This window comes from Pan paniscus, chromosome 12 (genome assembly GCF_029289425.2).
Source record: "Pan paniscus chromosome 12, NHGRI_mPanPan1-v2.0_pri, whole genome shotgun sequence".
Classification (NCBI taxonomy): domain Eukaryota; kingdom Metazoa; phylum Chordata; class Mammalia; order Primates; family Hominidae; genus Pan; species Pan paniscus.
This window is the reverse complement of record NC_073261.2, coordinates 89,964,483-89,982,667: the sequence shown is the minus strand read 5'-3', so window position 1 is coordinate 89,982,667 and position 18,185 is coordinate 89,964,483. Positions and strand designations below refer to the sequence as shown.

Genomic DNA, 18,185 nt, shown 5'->3' with positions numbered 1-18,185 from the left:
AAATTTCAGAATGCTCTAACTTTTAGACAAGCAGAATGTATATTTCACATACTTTGCTCACACTCCCTCAAGCCTCTTTATTTTTATTTTATTTTTTTTTTTTTTGTGGATGAGAAACAGTCATACTGAGATACCATGATTCTAGATTCTTTAAAATCACCTCTTCTCCCACCAGGAACTCTCTTAGATAAAAGCTATGTTAAGAATCTGACCAGCTCTTGGTCATTATTCTTTAAGAACTATAAATATAATATTGATTTGAAATGGTTTAATTGAGAACGGTGTCAAATATGTCTCACTTTGGAGCTAATTATTTAGCATAAGAAATTGAATCTCAGTTGTCTCATGGCACTTGTTTCCAAAAAATTGCCCTGACATTAGTAATAGGATCAGTTCTGAGATTATATAATAATATGTTGGAGTGGAAGCAAACTCTCAAATATGTTTAACAATAATGTGAGGTTTTTTCTAGATAATTCATAAATAGGTAGATAATCTATATACTTACAGGTCATATTTTTGTCGTAATGTTGTTCTCATGGAAATCTAACTACTCTGGCTATGGTCTCACATGATAGGAAACCAAGCACTAAAATGTTGGGAGAATGACGAAAGGCAGTACACTGTAATGGATGATGACTTCAATTGAAATGCCAGGAGACAACTAGTTGCCTGCAAATGTGTACAACTCAACGGTTACTCCAATTACATAGGGTATTAGCAGTAAGGACCCAAGACACATGTGTTACCACCCGGAAAAAAACTTTAAAATTTGTTCCAGTTTGTGTCTGAGTAGGAAAATGAGATGTATTTGTTAAATGTAATAAAATGAGATGCCAAGTGTTAAAATGTCTTCTTAAGAAAACCTAGATTTCTAGCTATATTTAACATATCACAATGACTATTTTTGTGTTCAGCCTAATCTATCGAGGGGAAATTGAATAGTTCTAATGTAAATTGAAAGTTTTCATGAATAAAAGATTTTGTTGTGTTTTTCTGTGTTTAATGTTAAATATTGAGGGTATAAAAATTTGAAATGGCTGTACTTCCCTGTTTCTTTCATCTAATATAGGTCATAAGTGAATGGGAAAATACTAATTTCAGAGGCACAAAATGATTTTTTGCTTCTTGCATGCTACAGCATTGAGGCTTGGAAGGTATCCCATGGGACTTGTTTTACCTGAAATATTTAACACACACATTGTAAGACCAGCACATACTGAACGGCCCTTTATGCAATTTTATTTGTTCAAGTGAACAAAACCTGTTATGCTGAATATTTTAGGAAAACATATTGAACATATTTCCTCTCCTGGAGAAATGTGTGTTAGATGTACATCTGTGACTGCGTACCTAACTGTTGAAGCCATTTGGATAGATTGGCTTCTGTGACTGATATGGGGCTGCGCAAGTCAGCATTGTGGTTCTGATCCTCAAATAACCCAGTCCATTTGTTCCTTTCACTTTCTAGCCACAGATCACAACCTTAATCGCATGTTAATCTAATATATTTTTTAAAAAACAGCACATACATCACTATTGAGAGCAAATATCATTTAGAGGTAGAAGATCATCTTTGTAAAAGTTGGACGATGGATTCTCTAAGCAAATCCCTAAAATTCACTGCTGCTAAAATTCCATACTACCCTATGATATGATGATTATACATTTTTCAAGGTCAGTTTAATCTTCAATATATACTTTTCCATAGTATATTTTCTGAAGGCAAAATTTTCTCATAAATTTCACATCTTAAATGTCAGTAAAGAATAGAAGATTTTGGTATGTGTAGATATGCTTAGGACATTTCTTTACCCATAAGCTGTCCAGGAAAGCAGTGTGCATAGAGTTCAGAATTCTTCCCTCAACTTTGGCCTAATCGCTCTAGAACATAGAAGTCCTTTCTCACTGGGATAACCTGTGGTGGGTTTACTTAAACCTGATACTTGCTTCTGCGCTCTCTCATGTTTGTGGTTAGAGTAATTTTGACAAAACATTGGCAGTCTTGGGACTGAAGACTGGAATAGAATCATTATTTGGGGTAGCTAAGAAAAGTAGTGATAAAAGAAAGACTAATAGGTTTGAGAACTAAAGATGTTTGCAGTAAATTTTAAGAGAATGGAGGGGAGCAGCAATACGCTAACTCAGGATGTCTTAAAACAACTAAACTTTAGTTATGTTTTGATGTTTACAGTTATCTGTCAGGAAGAATACCTTGGTTATTGAAGGAAATTAGAAACTACAGCAGTGAAAAGTTTATATAAAAATTTTAGTAAGATGCTGTTCTTTGTAATAAGAATAGAGAATGTGCTATACTCACTTGATACATATTTTTACTGGGAGAATGCTGATCTAAGCATCTCTTTAGTAAGTCATCGTTGCCTGCTACCTGTGAAGAGTTGAATCACTGTCCCCTTTTAGTAGATGGATAAAAATTTAGAACTCTTGATCTCAGCAGTGGCAGCTAAAACACTTATTTTGATCTCTCTTCCCTGGTAACAGGAGATGAAACTTGAGAAAACAGTGTGGACTAATGGATAGAGTGTTGGACAGGAGGTTAGGAACCTCTGTTCTGTTCTATTCCCAGCCTGCTACTGGGTTACTATGTAAACTTAGATAAGCCAGTTACCCTCTCTGCACCTCATATTTTCCATCTGCGAAAATGTAGGTAGAGACATTCTATACTCAGCTCTTTCACAAAGATATTGTGAGCAACAGCTTATTTTGAAGACGTTAGTATATTTTTGTTGAAAAGATGTTGCATAAGTATGTCAGTGCCTCTGTTCCCTTTGGCAACACCGTTCCCACAACCTGGCATTATATAAACTGTCCCTTATTGATGCATTGAGAAACAGGTACCATTACAGCAGAGTTTGTGTTGCACAGAAGCTGAGAGTGTGACTGGAGTCAGACTGCCTGGGTTTGAATCTTGGGTCCACCACAAACTAATGCTGTAACCATGGGCAGGTCAGTGTGCTAGATTTCCTCATCTGTAAATTGAGGATAATAATAGCACCCACCTCATTGGAATATGGTAAAGCTGGAAGGCATTTATGAACAGCACTTTAAGCCTTATATAAATACATAATATGCTTTATGTAAGTATATGTAGTTACCGTTATTACCCAAAGCAATTCTTCATTAATATGGTAAAGCGTCACCTCTGGTCTTGCTTTGTTTAGTGCCCTTATTCCCAGCATGGCTGCTCACTCTTTCTCCTGAATGTGTGTATCTCCCTCTGCTCCCACAAGTCTCTGGGCCCTGAGGATAAGTGTGTAGGTATCTGTCGTATCATCTACCATAAGTGAGGGAGTGCCACATAAAAGATAAAAGAAATCCAGGTGTTTTAAGCTAGTCTCAAAACTGATTTATTAATTTGGAAAAAAAATAGTAACCGATTTCAGAAGTATTACCGAATGGGACTGAGATAATTGATAGTTGACAGCTGTATCCTGATTATTATAAAAAATAAACCGGAAAACATCAGGAAGAAATAGAAGAGCAGTTAACAATTTAAACAGAGTTGATGTTAACCTCTCTCGTCTGCCTCCAGTAGTGGTGACCATCAGAGAAGAATTGTGTGAAGGTACCAAAAACTGCATGAATTGCTCAAACGCAAAGAAGTAGAGTGTTCACATTTTCAAAAATCTGAACACAAATATATCTGTTTCAGGGGTGAAAGATATTACTAGAGCATAAAAGTTTAGGATTTGATGACAATTACTGATTTGATTTTTGTAACATTATGGTGTGGAATTTCAAAAATTGAATAGCATCTAAGGTTTTCATTGGTTATGTTTCATTGGTTATTTTTTTCTCTATTTATTATTAGAACCAACCATCATCACAGTTGATCCACCTGCATGTGGGGAGTTATCAAACTGCACTCTGACAGGGAAGGACTGCATTAATGGTTTCAAACGCGATCACAATGGTTGTCGGACCTGTCAGTGCATAAACAGTGAGTAGACAGAAGACTGTATGTTTTTTCTGAGGCCTAATATGATATTGTCAAAGCATATTATGTAATTGAATATCTTTTTCACTTCTGTTCAGACATTCCCTTGACAACCTGAAAAAAAGGGGAAAAAAGTTATTTTTAACACAAACAAATACATAGTCATTTGGGAGAAAGGAGCTGCTGCTTTATTGTGGTTTTTTCTCTGTTTCCTTGATGGCCAGTTGCATCAGGAGTGCAACCTGGAGTGGCTTTGGAGTGCATCCTTCCAGCCACCCAGAACGCTCTCCCTTTAGTACACTTGCCAGGTCATCCAGTGACAGGGAGGTCACCCACACATACAGTGTCACATTCCGCATATGACAGCCATAATCCTTAGACTGTGCTTCACTTTGTTGACCCCAGCTTTGCCTCCATGCAGATTCCAATCATGTATCCAGGCCCTGCCCTCTAGAGTATAGAAGAGTATATTGTATTTCTTCCAGAAAAAAATAAAATAATACACACACACCCCACCCCCATATATGTTAAAACCATTTCGAATTCCCCTAATTCTTCTGCCGGAATAAACATCCTCATTCTCCTTGACCATTCTTCAGGTGACAGTTCCTAGAACTTTCTTGATCTTTTCCATCATTTGACACACAATATGTCATTGTCTTTACATAAAATATGGCCCACAATCAAGCTACTCCAGAATGGGCAGGCATGGTGGCTCACGCTTATAATTTCAGCACTCTGGGAGGCTAAGGCAGGCAGATCACTGGAGCTCAGGAGTTCAAGACCAGCCTGGACGACATGGCGAGATCCCAGCCTCTACCAAAAATACAAAAAAAAAAATAGCTGAGCGTGGTGGTATGCGCCAGTGGTCCCAGCTACTCGGGAGGCTGAGGTGGGAGGATCGCTTGAGCCTGGTGGGGCAAAGGTCACAGTGAGCTGAGAGCGCATTACTGCACTCCAGCCTGGATGACAGCAAAAGACACTGTCTCAGAAAAAGGTACTCCGCAATTTGGTCTGCTGAATACAGTGCTACTGTGTGGCCTAAGTTTGCATTAGCTCCTTGAATTGCACTTCGTTGGCTGATATTGAGGTTATAAGTAGCTAAAAACACTAGGAACTTTTTTACATCACCTGCTGTTAGGTGGTTCTCATCTGTTCTGTAATAGAACGTTTGATTTTTTTTTAAACGATATAAATACCCGGCCAAATATAACAAGAAATTATCCGAATCATTTTAAACCATTTTCTAACTAGTTGGGATATTTTTGAATCTCGATAATGTGATCTTATACTTTATGCCTCCCAGCTTATATTAAATAAGCACAACTTTTATTTCCTTATCTAAATCACTGAATTAAAATAAACTGCACAGAACCAAGGACAAAGACCTGCAGAATGATGCTGAACATAGCTGCTTACAGTAGTCCTAAGCATTTATACCTTGATTAGAGTTATTTAGCTGACAACATATATCTCCACAAGAAATCTTGAAAAACACTTCGCCCATATCTTGTCTGAAGTCAAAATATATTACAAAATACATCAGAGCATTCCTTTGCTGGAAACCCTATTTTTAAAATGAGCTGAAGTTATAGGGGCCTGGCTTGTTTTCCCAGAATCTGTACTGGCTCCTGGTAGTCAGTGCTTTATTCCCCTAAATGTCACAAATCATATATTTAACAATTATTTCTGAAGAATTTTCCGTTGTGAATGTCAATTTATGTAGTTTTTAGAACACTTTGTCCCTTTTGAATTGACATTTGGCCTATTTTCTTAAATCTCTTTCCATTCTCTTCGATCTCTCTCGCACACAGTACTGGTTCTGTAATAAGCAGGCTTTCTGTGGGCCTGTGGTTGTAATTACCATGGCTCAGAGACTTGGACTTAACGTAGACAGATGCTCACTTTCTGATTTATCAGTTATCTCAGGCTTTAACATACCACTTAACCTTAATCATTTGTCACTATTTTAAAAATATTTTTGAAGAAGATACAAAATAGGAGTTAAGCCATTCTGCTTCCTCAGTTACATGTGACCATCACACTATCTACAGTGGCGTTAGTGCTAAAACTGAGTTTATAAAACGCCTGTTGGCCAGGCGTGGTGGCTCACACCTATAATCCCAGCACTTTGGGAGGCTAAGGTGGATGGATTGCTTGACCTCGGGAGTTCGAAACCAGCCTGGGCAACATGGCAAAAACCCACCTCTACAAAAAAAAATACAAAAGCTAGCCAGGCATGATAGCAAGGGCCTGTAGTTCCAGCTACTCAAGAGTCTAAGGTGGGGCGATCTCTTGAGCTCGGGAAGTCGAGGCTGCAGCTAGCTGTGATTGTGCCACTGCACTCCAGCCTGGGTGACAGAACAAGACCCTTTTTCAAAAAACTAACAAACAAAAAAAAAACTCCTGTTGAGCTTGTAGTTACTGCCATCTTTCAATTTCCTATAAGCCTCTACCCATTTGGGGGTATTCTGACTTCCTACACTTGATTCTGTTCGGGGAAGGGTGAGTCCCTGTTGCCTTTTATACCTCCCTTTAGAAAGCCAAGTTCACTAGAGTTGCCTTGGCAGCCCAAGTTTTCTCAAATGGCCAACCTTGTTTTTTGAACAAGATAATTAGTAATTGTCATGAAGTGTTTATATTTTAATCCTTCTAATGCCTCTTACATTAAGAAAGCTACATCTTTCTTAACATGGGATCATATATATTAATACATTTTTTCTGAGTTTCTAAAAAGTCTAAAAATACAGATTTCATTGTGTCCAGTCACCTCACCTACACTTGCGCCTCGGTTTTGCTATTGTGAAATCTTGGCCACCCGGTCATGCTTATCTAAGACTTCGGTCACTTCACACGGAATCTTTCATCATTAAGTTCAAAGAAGCAGTTTCCCTCAACTGCCTTTGAAGGAAGAGTCAAAATATGTCCCTTGGCAAATAGTCACTGGCAAATAGTCATTTGGCAAGTTGAGACTATAAGGAGGATGCATATTTACCCTATCTTTAGGTTAGTGTTTTGTTTGGCATTTTAAAAGGATCATCAGCATGTGCTACCTGAGTGCACCTCCGTTTCATTCACACTTAGGAAGAAATAGGTACAGGAGGAGACCATTGCATTTTGTATCAATAAATTTATTATTTGCAAATTGTACCCATTTATACAGATAGCTGGCCTTCCTTCCTTCCTTCCTTCCTTCCTTTTTTCACCTAATATAAACAGAGCACCTGCCACATTCTAGGTAGTAGTCTAGGTATTAAGGCCACAAAGATGACTAAAATGCAAGACCTTCCCTAAGGAAAAAAGTCTTCTGTAGCATAAACACTCATGAAATATCACCTCTTTAAGCCAAAAGCTATAACGTACAAATGTAAATTCTTTTAAGAGGAAGCTTTGGTCCTTCAGCAGAACCCAGGCTTATGTTCACACCAGAGTAGAGAAAGAACTGCCCGTCTCCCAGGGCTCTACTTGGTGCTCAGCAGATACTGGCTGAGTGAATAAAAAGGAAACCTTCAGGATCAGAGATGCCTTTGGATATCATTCTTGCCTGAGGTCTCCCTTTGAGGTCTTGCTATTCTAGTAATATATCCATCCTATTTTGGATTCTTCTTAAAGTTAGTCTTGTCATCTCGCTCACTGCCCCACTGTATACCTAAAGACTTACTTCAACACTAATTGGAATTTTTCAGTTTGTCCTATACAGAAGTCTAGACATACAGCATTCTGCTTTCACCTCCCCCATTCGTATTAGCAATCCAGGTTATTTGGCAACTTTGGAAGCCACACCTTTGGGATGTCAGTCAAATCAAACCAAATTTCCAGGTCCTGGGTTTTGTCAGATTCTTGCGATCGTATGCAACTCTCCTCTCAGGCTCTGCACAGCAGCTTTTGTGTTGCACAGAAGCTGAGAGTGTGACTGGAGTCAGACTGCCTGGGTTTGAATCTTGGGTCCATCACAAATTATGCTGACTTCCACATGGGTAATAAAGGCAAGTTGCTTTACTTCTTTGGGACTCTGTGTCCACATATGTAAAGGGCAAATAATAGTACCAAACTAATGGGTTATTTTGAGGACTAAATAAATGAATGAATGCAAAGCTAACTCTTTGGCTGGCATATGGCCGTTGCTTACTCTGCACTGTAACTATTTTATAGCATCTTCTTCTGAGTCGGCCCAAGCTAGCCAACATGGAAAGCCCCCAGCGTCCCCGCCCCCCTTTGTTCCCACCCCATCAGCCTGCCTCCAGTTCTTCCTGCCCTCTAAGGACACTCGCACCAACAGCTTTCCTTTTACTTTTTCATTTCATTGTAACCCTCAAATATTATCTTTCTCCTCCTTGGTTTTAGAGAAGGGAGTTTCTTATAGCCAACTATGGAATAATAGGTTATTTTTTTCTATTGCAGCTGCTTTATATAGGTATTTATTTTGTCCCAAATTCACCCTTACATTATTTTTCTGCATCCCATCAAAACCTTTTTCACATACAGTAGTCCTAAGCATTTATACCTAAGTTTCTCTTAAGGATTAGGCCTAGTTTCCATTAGCTTCTAGATTTTTTTTTTTATACAGGGTCTTGCTTTGTTACCCAGATTGGAATTCAGTGGTGCAAACACAGCTCATTGCAGCCTCAACCTCCCAGGCTCAAGCGATCCTCCCACCTGAGCCTCCCAAGTAACTGGGACTACAGGCACTGCCGCCACACCCAGCTCATTTTTTTTGTATTTTTTTGTAGAGACAAGGTTTTGCCACATTGTCCAGGCAGGTCACGAACTCCTGGCCTCAAGCAATCTGCCCGACTCGATCTCCTAAAGTGCTGAGATTACAGGTGTGAGGCACCGTACCTGGCCCTTCAAGATTTCTTAAAACAAGGCCAGCACCCCACAAGTATTTCTTCTGTCTTCATTGATTTGTTGTTGTTCATTCACTCATTATTTTATTCATCTAGCATTTGTTGAGTGCCTACTATATCCTAAAGAAGATTAAAAATAGTCCTTACCCTTGACTCACATTGGTAATTTGTTGGTAATATTAGTCATATGTTAATATGTTGTAAAGAGACAACATAATCTAGCATATTTTAGGCAGTCACATTAGGATTGAAATCAAAACCCTATAGAAACATGTGCTTCAAAAGTATGTGGCAAGTATATGATACAGAATTCTTTCATTTGAACATAATGTAATTTGCTGTTTTAATCGGTAACAAATAACATTCTTGTAACACTAAGAAAAGTAGTACTCCAGGACATACAGAAAGTTTACATTATTCCTGACTCAGTTCCTCAAAAACTGGTTTAGAATAAAAAATGTTTTTAAAAGTATGATAGCAACAAAGTTTAAAACTAAAATGATTTTAAAATGATATAAAGCAACTAGTAACCTAACACTTTATAGATACAAGCTTTTAACAACATTGCTCTTTAACCAGTGTCTTTTGCTAATAGACATAATATACCTGCTTACTACATAAACTCTGTATGAAAGGCATCTGCATGAATTAAGTAGCATCAGTCTTTTGGCATCTTAGTGTACACATCTTTAAATCAAGTGGATTTGATCAGATTATTTGTAACTTCTCTTCCAATTTTAACATTCTTTAATTCTAGACATTAATAGTGCTTTTTCTAGAAACTGATGCAGACTTGTAGAATTCTGCATCAGTCAGCAGAGAGGAAAGAGCCTTCATATTTTTCATGAAATATGTATCTGAATCAAGCATCACAAGAAGGTTGCAGCATCAAATATAGGGAGGCAGGCTCCTTGTTTTATTTCACTGTAATTCTAAACTAACACCTATCAGGGTCAAAATTGGGACCACCATTTGTAATGTTGCATTTCTTTATTTAGTAGTCTTGGGAACTTCATGGCCATCCTGAACTGATAATAGGTTTGTAGGAATTGCCAGCATCTAAGAGTTTAAAATACACTAAGTCCTCACTTAACATCCTCTGTAGATTCTTGGAAACTATGACTTTACGTGAAATGACATGTAACAAAACCAGTTTTACCAGAGGCTAATTGATATAAACAAGAGTTAAGTTCCTACCATATATTTCTGGTCACGAAAACATCACCAAACTTCTAAATAAAGACCTAAAACATTTCTAATAGTAACAATTAAAGTAAGCATGAGTTATATATACATTTAAGAAAGGTTAACAAAAAACAAGTACAATGATGATTCCCCATTTTTAATGAATCAGTGAGTGATAGTGGTTGTAGTGGTGCTGTGTTGAATCGACGAATAAATGTTTGCAAAGCAAACATTGTAAGGAGCACCTCCTTCTGCCATGCAGTTCAAACACATACCATACCCAGTGTGGCAGGCTCACTGAACGCTGTTGTCCTGCAGTGTTTATTGTTGTACGTTTGTGTGATTATCACCTGCTTTAACAGATTTGTATTTTATAAGAATTTGTATTTATTCACTCATTTATTTTCCAACTTGCTTATTCCAGTCCAGGGTTGAGGGTGGCCACAGCCCATCCCAGCAGCTCTGCAAGCTGCAAGGTAGGAATCGACCTTGAACAGGACACCATCCCATTGCAGGGTGCACACACACACACACTCTCTCTCTCTCTCTCACACACACACACACACACACACACTCAGATTAGGACCATGTAGATACCCCAGTTCACCTAACGTGCACATCTTTGGGATGTGAGAGTACCCAGAGAAAACCCACACAGCATGAGAGAACATGCAGTCTCCACACAGAGAGTGGCCCCAACCGAGAACTGGTTTTTATTCCCCTCCTAAAAGTTATGACACAATGATGTTGAACAAAACCATTGCTGTTTGAGGACCTGCTGTACTACAGCAAAGAAGTATGCAGTACTCCTCTAGGGGACACCATCCACAGTGTGTTCTCCATGGAGGTTACATTGTATTTATATATAATGAATGGCGCCCCCGACAGCTGTGTCACGTTTTGAGCATAGGAGCAAACATTTCTTTTTTTCCAGAATGAACAGAGTTTTACTACATAGTTGCTATCGACCGGCCATGCTGTACAGGCCCTGTACTTTGCCATTGTTCATCACTTTCTCTTCAATCGTAACTTCTCCCCATGGATTAGAAAGCAATTTTAGATCACGGTAAAGTCATAATGCTGAAAAATTAGGAACATAAAGCCACCTTTTTCTGCATGGTTGCCTCAAGTGATGTACTAAAGCTTTACAAACAAACATATAAACCCCTACCCTTCTATGAATACTGTTTTTCTACTCTTTATTTATGTTTTTATTTATTAATTTTTTTTTTTAGACACAGGTTCTCACCCTGTCACCCAGGCTGGTGTGCAGTGGTGCAGTCATAGCTCTCACTGCAGCCTCGACCTCCTGGGATCAAGTAATCCTCTTGCCTCAGCCTCCCAAGTAGCTGGGATTACATTCACTCACCACCACACCCAGCTAATGTTTTATTTTCTGGCAGAGGCAAGGTCTCACTATGTTGCACAGGCTGGTCTCAAACTCCTGGCCTCAAGCAATTCTCCCACCTCAGCTTCCCAAAGTGCTGGGATTACAGGTTCCAGGCAGCCGCAGTCAGTCTGCTCTTTATTTAAATGTTTGCCATGATGATGCATTTCTCTTAAGAAAACTTCATAATTGACATATGTGGATTTAGGACTACTTTCCAGTTTTTAATGTTGTCTTTTTCTGAACTAGAAGATGGTATTTTGAGATGTTTTGTCAAGTGCTAGTATTTCAGGAAAATTTCAATGTTATCAGAGTAAGTTATTTTCATGCTGTCATTTCTCTGATAATATAGCAGTCTTGATGACAGTGGAGGAGTAGGTAACAAGAACATTGATTGATGCATTTAGTTAGCAAATGTTGTTGAATACCCACTCTGTACCAAATACCATGGTAGTCCCTATACAGTGTGCCTAAAGATACTAGGGCCTGGGCCTAGAGCTCCCTCTATTGGGAAGCTGAATGTAGATGGGCCAGAGCATAACATGCAGGAGAATGGTCCCAATTCAGGCAGCACTAGAGCATCCCACTCCTAGGAGGCATAGCCAGTCTCCTTCTAATGAATGTCCTGTATTTTTATTTAAATGTACCAGCCTTTGTTTGAAATTCCATTCCATTGCAAAGCAGAGGTATATTACAGACTAGTTTTTATCACATTGTTTAAACTTGAATGGAGACAGAACCGTTTTCTTTAAAGGTGAAGCACATTCAAGATCAAGGTCTATGGAAAAACTCCTTCCTTATTGCAGGACCAGGAAAATAAAGGCACCAAGGTGCTCAGGCTCCAAAATTTCAGGGAATTTAATCCCAAGGGATGTTGACTGACTCTGGGAGGTTTTCAGGGTGTTTTTAATTCATCTATTTCCCAACATAATTCATTTGTAGTCATGACCTAAGCATTCTTGTGACAGAAAAATGGATTCACAATTTAGATCTGTGTTAGAGAAACATGACTAATAAAGTCTTCTTTTTTCACCATTCCCTTAATAATGGGGAATGAAAAATTATGACCTTTCAAGTCATATAATTACAAATTTCTAAATGAACCATTTAGAATTTCTCTTCTAAGGATGCAAATTAGTAATCAGTTGCTTTACAGTGTAATACAGGCCCATGAGGTTATATTTATATGTGTAATAAAAGGTTTATGATAATGACAGAGTAGAAAATTACACCATAAATCACATTTTCCTTTTTAAAAGATAGCAAATTAAATATGCAAATATTGCCAACTAAGATTCACAAAAGATGCTATCTTGAAATATTTATGTAAAACACGGACCCATTTCACCTATTCATTGTAGTTAAGGTTTAATTTTAGATTATAATATAAGTGTGTTTTGAGGGGACAGATGCGTTCTGTTTTTCCCAGTGACTTATGTGTTATTACAATATTCATGCTTAAAGGATGGCCAGATAAAATAAAAATTTGTTCATCATTCCAATAATTAGACTCTATTTCCCATTTCACCAGTCCATGTAGAACAATATTCAAACATTGCTGTACTTTGGCCATCACCATATTAACTTCCCTTCTTTAAATTTGATTGTCTTTCATATTCTACATTTAATTCACACAGGTCTCAACTTGCTTTGTATAATTAAGCATGCTTTTTTCTTTTTAACCTTAAACATTTCTATTTCCCTTTTCTCTCGTAAGCCCTATATAACCTTTTAAAATCATTTTAGAAGACTTCTATTAGGCTAATAACTTCAGTAATGTTGCTAGTCACCATTGCTACTTTCCTTTTTGTTCTTCTAAAATAGTATTGTAACTGACTAGCAGAGGACAGTTAAACATCTCTCCAGATTCTGCTAACAGGGGATACTTTGAACACTTCAAATAGTGGTTACTTAAACATTAATATGAGTATTTTTTCAACACACACATTTTTTAGCCTGTTAACTAAAAAGCCTGTTATGTAAGTATATCCAAATACAGGGGTATTTGTCAGCACATAGAGAAAAAACATATCTAAATGTAACACTGAATATTTTAATTACTATCATGTTGTAAAAGATGTACTTTTTTGAAAGTAATAGTAAGAAATCCCTTATGCTGCATACAATATGCAGTATTATATGATAGCATCTAACACCCATAAAAGTAATTATCATGTGGATATTTAAAAACATGTGTTATGGGATGGGCGCAGTGACTCACACCTGTAACTCCAGCACTTTGGGAAGCTGACACAGGCGGATCACTTGAGGTCAGGAGTTCAAGAAGAACCTGGCAACATTTAGTAGAGAAGGCGAAACCGCATCCCTACTAAAAGTACAAAAATTAGCTGGGCGTGGTGGTGCATGCCTGTAATCACAGATACTTGGGAGGCTGAGGTGGGAGAATCACTTGAACCCAGGAGACAGAAGTTGCAGTGAGCCGAAATCACGCCACTGTACTCCAGTCTAAATGACAGAGCGAGAGATTCTGTCTCCAAAAAAAGAAAAAAGGACATGGATTATTATGGACATGCAATAGAAATAAAACATATAATGAAAATTGGACTGTAAATTTCTAATTCCCACATAATGTAAATGGTCATCATTGGTTTGAAGTGATTTATAAAGTTCATGGAAAAATGATCTCAGTCATTAATTGTAATAGTTATCAGCCTGCTGTTCACTCAGAGCCTACCAGATTTGAGTACACTTTAGAAATCTATGCATTTCAAAGTTGGACTTTATTTTGTTTATTATTACCAAAACATGGAGTCATGTGATAACCATGAAATAGCACAGTCTATGCTTTTTAATGATAACCAGTGCCATGGTAGAGCTGAGAAATTGAGATCTGTGGAAGAGTGGAGGATTCAGGGACCGTATTTTAGCATCGAAGTGTTCTGCTCTGTTCATCTTTGGAAGAAACATGCCGTCTCTGTGTCTTCACAGCCGAGGAACTATGTTCAGAACGTAAACAAGGCTGCACCTTGAACTGTCCCTTCGGTTTCCTAACTGATGCCCAAAACTGTGAGATCTGTGAGTGCCGCCCAAGGCCCAAGAAGTGCAGACCCATAATCTGTGACAAGTATTGTCCACTTGGATTGCTGTACGTATTTGTTAATTCAGAAAAACTATTATGAAGTGCAACTTGGTGAAATGTTTCTGCACATTTTGTTTTATATGTTGTTTGTGAATTAATCTATGGTATATTGAGCCCAGAATGTCTATACTTGTTTTGTTAGGTGATTCATAAAGCAGGGAGAAGGTTGTATGTCCCAAAAAAAGAATCAAGTTTTACTTTTACTTTTTATGGACATGGGCCAGACACACCCTTTGTGCCTGTTATATGAGACTTTCCCATAGCAGAGTCCTTTAGACACTGCTGGCAAGATTAGGAGATGGAATTGTGAGGTCCCAGTGTTGGAAGTGCTACAACTCTTCACACCTGTCCCAAGGTCTATTTGTGATCATTTATTTAACACATACTTTAAGATCAATTGAAGACCGACCCCCACTCACTTGAAATACAGTGCATCCTTAGCTGCCATGCCTAGGTGTCTCACCTTGGAACTAGTCAGCGTTTCGTATTTTTTTCTTTATCTAGCGTTAGATTTTTATGAATTTTCTTGGAGATAAGGGCCATTACTTTTATTTTTTAATATACTTTATTGAGTCAAACCCCATGAGAATCTAGATTATTCCAGGGGGAGAAATAGACACTTCATATTTGTTTCTTTCGTGTCTGTATAAGCACCTATATTTGCCTTTGTATCAGGTTGATGCCTTTAGAAAAATCACCTTAATTTATATTTTTTCCTTTGCTGTCTTTCATTTCAATCTGTCTTTCCAATTTGATATGTTTATGTAGTGCTAGATTCCTTTTTTTTTTTTTTTTTTTTTCAGGCAGGGTAGTGCTCTGCCACCCAGGCCGTAGTGCAGTGGCACAAGCATGGCTCACTGCAGCCTCAACCTCCCAGGCTGTCAGTCCTCCCACCTCAGCCTCAGCCTCAGCCTCCCGAGTAGCTGGGACTAGAGGCATGCGCCACCATGCCCAACTAATTTTTGTATTTTTTTGGAGAGATGGGGTTTCACCATGTTTCCCAGGCTGATCTGGAACTCCTGGCTCAAGCGATCAGCCTACCTTGGCCTTCCAAAGTGCTGGGATTACAGGCATGAGCCACTGTGCCTGGCCTAGTGCTAGTAATTATAAGGAACTTAGACCTATCATCTCTTTCCCATCTTCTGTCAGTCATCTTTTTCATTCTTCATTTAAAAATTCTAGGTTTGGGAGGGGTCGTCTTTATAATTTTCATTGGATAATTAAATTGGAAACATTGTTCCTTAAAATTACCCAAATAAAATAAGGAATCATCATCATTCTTAATCCTAAAATAAGAATATGATATCAATAAGAGTATTATGTCTTAGCCTAACTGCTAATATAAAATGAAGTAGTTGTATCACAATAGTAGGTAGCTTCAACCACTTGCTACAGTATCATGACAGTTCAGAATCAAGGCTGTGTTCAAATCCAACCGTCATGTTGGAGAAAAATCTCTTAGGAGATTGTAGATTTCACTTTGTATTCCTGTCAGCACATTCAGGGAGGACCCAGTTGGACACCTTGGACAACTGAATATTATACTGGCTAGAACACATGTGTTAAGGACACACACCAAAAGAGAATTCTTGGCCAGACACCACGTGGGAGTGTCAGGATGAAGGCAGCAGTTGGTGCCCCTTTTATGTACCTGCTGACTAAAGAATTACTTTCTGCATGCAGCAGATACTTCCAGAAGGGAGGGAGGGAGGGAGGGACGGATGGATCAGTAGGTGGGTGTGTGGGTGGATGGATGGAGAAACAAATGAATACACAGATAAACCAACAAAATCTCCTTCACTTTCCTATTCATGGAGTTGCACATTCATCTTTTTATTGTGGTGTACCACTCTCCCTAATTAAATCAACAGTCATGTCATTGAGATTCTGAGAGCCACATCCTAGAAGCACGTAAGTGCTTGAGCAACTCTCTGCCTTGGTCATGAGTAAGTGGTGGTAATGGCCACAGGGAGCTAATTACCCATCACTCCAGGAATCTTTGAGAGCAAAAGTCAAGTCATTCTGTTTAATAGCAATATCACTTTATTGACCCTTGGTCTGAGTGCTTGGGCATCATTTGAGACTTTGTGATTTTCTGACCTCTGACAAAATTTTAATTACCCAGGAAGAATAAGCATGGCTGTGACATCTGTCGCTGTAAGAAATGTCCAGAGCTCTCATGCAGTAAGATCTGCCCCTTGGGTTTCCAGCAGGACAGTCACGGCTGTCTTATCTGCAAGTGCAGAGGTAAGTGTGTACACATGGCCCTTCCCCCTCAAAGCAGCCAGGGGCACCGAAACAAGGAACATAAGGACACCCTGTAATGAAATGGTTTCGGTGGTTGCTGCCTATTCTAACACAAATGTCAGTCTCTGTGGGACCGTCCCACAGGACTCCCTTTTCCTTTCATTTTTATGAAGTAAAAGCTCAGAATAGAATGTAAAGTAAGTATATGATGGACAAGCACATTGACTAAATTAATCACTTCCTAGCTCTTTTTACTTCTATCAGGAACTTTAGCCTAAAGCACAATTATCTGAACCTCTATAGAGCCTCTCTCTGTTCAGGAGTAAGATTAATAAAACTGCAACAGTAAATAGCCCCATTTCAAAGTTCTAGAGGGTGGGTATAGCTCAGAAGTTAGCTGCTGTATTTCCAGATAACAGTTTTCCATGAGAATTTAGCCTTTGGCTCAATAAGCACATGCCAGCCCACAGCTGTGAATAAGCACAGAGCCTGGATATCCCTGCTGCCTGAGGCTTCTCCAGGGAGCTTCCTGAAGCCACTGAGCATGCACCCTGACCGCCGTTTCTGCCCTTACCCCAGCTCCAGCCCTGCTGCCTATCCCTTTATGTTGTACTTGTCAGCATGATCCACAGATTAAACTATAAAAGATTCCTAAACTTTGTTTTACGATGTTTCAAAACTGGACAGTTACCACCTTAATGGTGTTTCTAAGGGGTTGGAGTAAACAAAAATCTAGTCACTGCTTTAATTGTTCTGCTGAACAAAACTCTGTTATTTGCAAGGGGCCCAGGATGTCCCCATTGGATGAAGCTTCTAGAGCGATTTTTCTGAATACATTCAACATATTTGTAAAATTTGTTATAAAATCAGTGCTTGTTTATTGTATAAAATATGAGAAAGTACAGTGGAAGGAATAAAAAATCAGCGATCATCCCACGAATTGGAGAGAAACTATTTGCCGGTTTTTTTCTCTGTTTTCTTTTTTCAAGATTGAGAACATATTGACTTAAATTCTTTTCATGAACATGTCCCATGTCACAAACTGTCCTGTGTAGACATAATTGTTGGTGGCTGGGGTCCAGTCCATGTACAGACTCTGTAGGCTGTTTCTCCTGTGCAGTAGCCACTTCTTTACCAGGCTGCCTTTTGTCTGTCCAGAGGCCTCTGCTTCAGCCGGGCCACCCATCCTTTCGGGCACTTGTCTCACCGTGGATGGTCATCATCATAAAAATGAGGAGAGCTGGCACGATGGGTGCCGGGAATGCTACTGTCTCAATGGACGGGAAATGTGTGCCCTGATCACCTGCCCGGTGCCTGCCTGTGGCAACCCCACCATTCACCCTGGACAGTGCTGCCCATCATGTGCAGGTAAAAGCTGGCTGCCATCTGTGTGCTCCATAAGCAAATGACTTCTGCCTTGCAGGGCCCTAGACGCATTTGTAACTCTGGGGAGGTTGGAGG

The 18,185-nt window shown here is 38.9% G+C and overlaps 1 protein-coding gene across 5 annotated transcripts in view; it reads left to right on the top strand.

Moving 5' to 3' along the window:
- CRIM1 (cysteine rich transmembrane BMP regulator 1) overlaps window positions 1-18,185 on the top strand; it is a 195,242-nt gene that overhangs the window by 139,607 nt on the left and 37,450 nt on the right. For all 5 annotated transcript variants that reach the window (XM_003817664.7, XM_008970907.5, XM_034952924.3 and 2 more), the window contains 4 exons: window positions 3,833-3,961; window positions 14,327-14,483; window positions 16,603-16,724; window positions 17,883-18,092. In XM_003817664.7, the coding sequence (XP_003817712.3) occupies window positions 3,833-3,961; window positions 14,327-14,483; window positions 16,603-16,724; window positions 17,883-18,092 (618 nt within the window). The remainder of the gene's footprint in view (window positions 1-3,832; window positions 3,962-14,326; window positions 14,484-16,602; window positions 16,725-17,882; window positions 18,093-18,185) is intronic.